Genomic DNA, 4,999 nt, shown 5'->3' on the forward strand with positions numbered 1-4,999 from the left:
CCCCCTCATTCAGGGAGCCCAGCCCCCCTCATTCAGGGAGCCCAGCCCTTAGACCAGCTCCGGGAAGGGGCACACTCCTCTCAGGGGCTCTGGGCTGGCTTTTTTTCAGAAGAGAAACAATACGGCCGTGATCATCAGCGTCCTGTACATCGACTTCTCGGGTGTGGCTGGACAGGAAGACATCCATGAGTATGAGCTACGCTGTGAGCCCCGGAAGAAGGAGGCCTCAGTGCACCTGCTGTCTGGCTCCAGCTGGCTCGGCACCTATGGCACTGCCGAGCACCTGTTGGAAGCCCCACCTCAGGCTGACGCCAAGGCACAAGGGCAGCCGGGGACTGGTGTGACCCAGGACACCAGTGACATCGTCTTCCTAGCCATCTGTATCCTGGCTGGAATTCTCATGATCATTGCCATTGTAGGGCTGGTACTGCTGTGATTGTGGTAGAGAGAGGGGAAGGCATGGAGGAGGAAGAATGAAGAAGCCAGGGACCCCGGTGTTTGGGCCAGCTGGAGCTACAGGGATGGATCTGACCAATGAGAGGGTAACATAACATTAGGACAGGCAGGACATAGCATGTTACAATGTCAGAGCTGGGAGGGGCCTTAGAACAGGGGATGTCAGAGCTAGGAAGGGCCTTAGAACAGAGGACGTCAGGGCTAGGAAGGGCCTTAGAACAGAGAATGTCAGGGCTTGGAGGGCCCTTAGAACAGGGGATGTCAGGGCTGGGAAGGGCCTTAGAACAGGGGATGTCAGGGCTGGGAGGGGCCTTAGAACAGGGGATGTCAGGGCTGGGAGGGGCCTTAGAACAGGGAATGTCAGAGCTGGGAGGGACCTCAGAATCCAATTCAGTACAGTTTTAGTCAACAAGCTGCTGGGCAATGGGAATACAAGATCAGAAGGCCACTAACCCTGGCCTTACCCTGTCTTGGGCAGGCAGCACAGCACTGTTGAAAACAGGCTCAGTCTGGGTTCAGGGGCCTTGGGTCTGAAGCCCAACTCTGCCTCTTTGGGACCAGAGGTAAGGCCCTTCCTCTCTCTGGGCCTCAGTTTCCTCATCTGTAAAAAAGGAGGTTGGACCTTATGATCTCTGAGATCTCTCCCAGCTCTAAACCAAGGGTCCTGTGATCTTTGGCAGGGGTATGGTTCAGCATATATATAGGGGGATTTAATACAAAGAAGATATTGATGGAGGCTCAGAGAGACCCTTCTCCAGCTGTCAGAGCCATCCCCTCTGAGAGTACCATTCACACTGTATATGTACTGTATTTACCTAATTATTTACATGCTGGATTCCTGATTAAAATGGGAGCTCTGGGAGGGCACTTAATACTTGTTGACTGACTGACTAACTCGTCTGTAAATAATAATAATAACAAAATAAAAAGAGAAGCCAGGGATTGGGAAAGTCTGACAGAAATGAGGTATAGACCAACAGCTCACACCATATCTCAAGATTAGCTCCAAATGGACATGTGACTTAGACCCTATTTCCAAATTAGACCTAAAGAGAGGCATCATAAACAAATGAGAGGAGTAAGAAGGAAATTAATGTCTTCTCTGTCATTAGGGGGAGAGTTCATGACCTAATAAGGGATGGAGAAGGTCCCAGAAGAGAAAATGGACAATTTTGATTACATAAATTTTTTAAAAAAATATTTCATTTCATCAAATATTTCCCAATTACATTTTTCAAAAATTAACATTCATTTTTTAAAATTTTGAGTTCCAAATTTTTTCCCTTCCTCAAGCCCTCCCCCCACACCTTGAGAAAGCAAGCAATATGATAATACATGTGAAGTCAGATTACACAAAATTAAGGTTTCCAATAAACCCAATACAACTAAAATTAGAAGGGAAAGAGATAACTGGGGAAAATTTTTTGCTGCAAATTTCTCTGATAAGGGTCCCATTTCCAAGATTTAAGGAAGTGATTCAAATTCACAAGACTAAGAGCCAATAGCAATTGATAAATAGTCAAAGGACAAAAATAGGCAGTTTTCTAAGGAAGAAATCCAAACTATTAATAACCATGTGGGAAAAAAATGCTACAAATCGTGAATAATTAGAGAAATGCAAATTAAGGCAACTCTGAGATTCTACCTCACACCTATCAGATTGACAAAACTTACAAAAAAGAAAATAACAACGCTGGAGGGGTTATGTGAAAACAAGCTCGTCAATGCATTGTTGGTGGAGCTGTTGCGACAGTCTGGAAAGAAATCTAGACCTATGCCCAGAAAGTTACTAAACTGATCTAGGGATACCGCTCTTAGACTTATGTCCCAAACAGATCAAAGAAAGAAGAAAAGGATCCATGGGGGCAAAAATATTTATAGCATCTCTTTTTGTGGTGGCAAACAACTGGACAGCCAAGTGGGGGCCCATCAATTGGAGAATGGTTGAACACACTATGGTATATTTAAATGCTAGGATTTCACGGGCATGCTGGAGTCAGTTCACACCATCTTGCAAGAGTCACTTGTTAACGTTTTCAGCACATGCATTTATACCTCAAAATTAGCAAATAAACAAATAGGTCTTGGGTTATTATTTTGTTGATTGTCTAGACTTAAGCAAGTGATGCAGAAAATGTTAATAATGCTGATTAAACCTGAAAGTATGTCCTATGTCTTTGGAGAACCAGTTGTTAAACATTTGTTGGCACACTCCTAAATGGAATACTATTGTGTAGGAAGAAATGGTGAAGAATCCTTCAGAAGATTTCTATAAACAGATGCAAAGTGAAGTGAGCAGAACTTAGAGGACAATTTACACAATAACAACAAAATTACAAAGACAAGAAACTTTGAAAAACTCAAGAGTTCTGATCAATGCAATTGATCAGGTCCCAGAGGACCCTTAGGGGATGTACTCAGGGTACAAAATGAAACATATTTCTGGACGTGGTCGATATGAGAATTTGTTTTGCTTGACCGTGCATATTTGTTACAAAGGTTTGATTTTAAATTGGGAGCAAAGGTGAGAGGGAAAGAAAATGGATGTTGGTTAATAAATAAAATAAAATTTTAAAATGATGAGTTCTAACACAAGTTTTAACTCTTAAATACGCTGACAGCAACAAATACCAAATAGATGATAGCCAGTGTTTTCAAAAGACTTAATCACAAATATGGTTAATTCATATTAACAAGAATTCAGAAGACAGATTTACTGTGACACCAGATTCTAGAGCTCCCTAAATTGGCCAGATCATAGGTCCTAGGGTACTACTGGTCTCAGGGATGTTTTGTGAAATAAGTCTAAGATTAGAAAATATTACAGTTGGGGTAGAAAGTTGGTTTTAGTAACCATACTATCTCTTACAAACTATGTCACCTTGGACAAGTTAATTCCTTTCTCTGGTTCTCAATTTCCTCACTTTAAAATAAGGAGAATGGATAAGATGCTTTCTGAATTCTTTTCCAATTCTGATGGTCTATATTCTGAAATTATCTGTTCTAAGATCTTCCAGTTCTGACAATCCTACATTGAAGGTCTCTCTCAGTTCTAATGTTTTGTGTTTGGAGGTCTCTTCCAGATCTACCACTCTATATTCTAAAGATTCTTTCAACCTAAGTTTAATTCAATAGATCTCTGGACCCACAGAAACCCAGAGGAGATGGAGATAGAGATTAGCTAAGTTAGGAGCTGGAAGAGAAGAGATGGTGAAAGGTAAGATTGGGAAACCAGAGAGTGCCAGGAGAACAGAAAGGCAACTCCTAGAAGAATGAACGAATAGTTGAGCTTTGGACTAGTCCATGGGTTCTGACCCTTTTGTGTGTCATGGACCCCTCTGGTGAAGAATCATGTTAGTTGCCAATATTCATAATTAAAGGAAATGCTAAATTTAATTTAGAGACTAGTGAAAATAAAGTCATATTTTTCCCCAACAATTTCATGGGCCCCTAAATCTCTCCAGCTAAGATTCCCTGGACTTGGGAGAGAACCAGTTATATATATTAGTAGGCACTCCATAATTATTTGTTAATTGACTGAACTAAGATAAAAATGAGCAATTTCTCAATCAAATGGGCAGAGCTATCCCAGACTGCAAAGGAGCTCGCCTTCTTACTTGGCATGGTGGAAAGAATATTTTCTCACCCCCCAAAATGTGAGCTTGGTGAGAATAGAGATGTGCCTTCTTACCATTCTTCATGCTGACAGTCCACTTTCCATCTCTGCCCTTTAGCCAGACTGACCCTCATGCCTGGAAGGCCGTCCCACTTTACCTTTGCCTCTTAGAAACTCCAGCATCCTTCAGGGCTCAGCCCAAGCTCTGCCTCCCACCTGAGGCCTTCCCCCCAGTTATTATTGCCTCCCCCAGAAATGAACAGAAATGATTGTAAGCTCCTTAAGGGCAAACATGGCTTCACTTTTGTTTTGCATCTCCAGCGCCTGGCACTGGGTCTGACGCACCATAGGTAATTAATAAATGCTTATTGATTGATTGGTTGATTAACAGGAAAGTTTGGAGGGGGCTGAGTTTAGAAGGGAAGATAATGAGTTTTGTTCTGAATTTGAGATGCCTTTGGGATGTTACTTGGCAGAAGAGACCTTAGGGGATTCAACTTTTTTATCTTCTAGACAAAGAAAGGGGTGCCCAGGGAACCAAAGGGAATTGCCCAAACAAGGTCACACAGGTAATGAGCTACTGCTTGAACCCAGGTCATCTGAATTCCAGTCCTGATCGTTCCTAAGAAGTTTGTCCCCAGCAGGGCCTGAATTTCCAAAGGGACATGAAATCCTGGGGGAAAGTGAGGCCTTGTGGGCAAGAGAAGGGGAGGATCAGATTCAACAAAGGTTGGTTATGTTTTGTCTGGGGATTTCCCCCATGACTTTGTTTACAGTGGTTCAACGGGGTCACAAGGGGAGGGAGTTTCTTCCCTGTTGAATTTCTTTGATTTAAAAACAAACACATCTCAGACCTGAGCACCTGAGCCCTTGGTGAGAGAGAGGACTGCCCCCCAGTCCCCCACCTGCAGGAAGTGCCAACCAAAT

The 4,999-nt window shown here is 43.0% G+C and overlaps 1 protein-coding gene across 1 annotated transcript in view; it reads left to right on the plus strand.

The window, feature by feature from the left end:
* The window catches only part of LOC138164748 (CUB domain-containing protein 2-like), a 13,783-nt gene extending 13,347 nt beyond the window's left edge, over nt 1-436 (plus strand). Inside the window, exon 6 of the mRNA XM_069092713.1 lies at nt 110-436. Within this exon, the coding sequence (XP_068948814.1) occupies nt 110-436 (327 nt within the window). The remainder of the gene's footprint in view (nt 1-109) is intronic.
* The last annotated feature ends 4,563 nt before the right edge of the window (nt 437-4,999 follow it).

The sequence above is a fragment of the Petaurus breviceps genome, unplaced genomic scaffold, assembly GCF_028583685.1.
Source record: "Petaurus breviceps papuanus isolate PSGF00001 unplaced genomic scaffold, PetGlider_PUasm1.0 207, whole genome shotgun sequence".
NCBI classification, from domain to species: domain Eukaryota; kingdom Metazoa; phylum Chordata; class Mammalia; order Diprotodontia; family Petauridae; genus Petaurus; species Petaurus breviceps.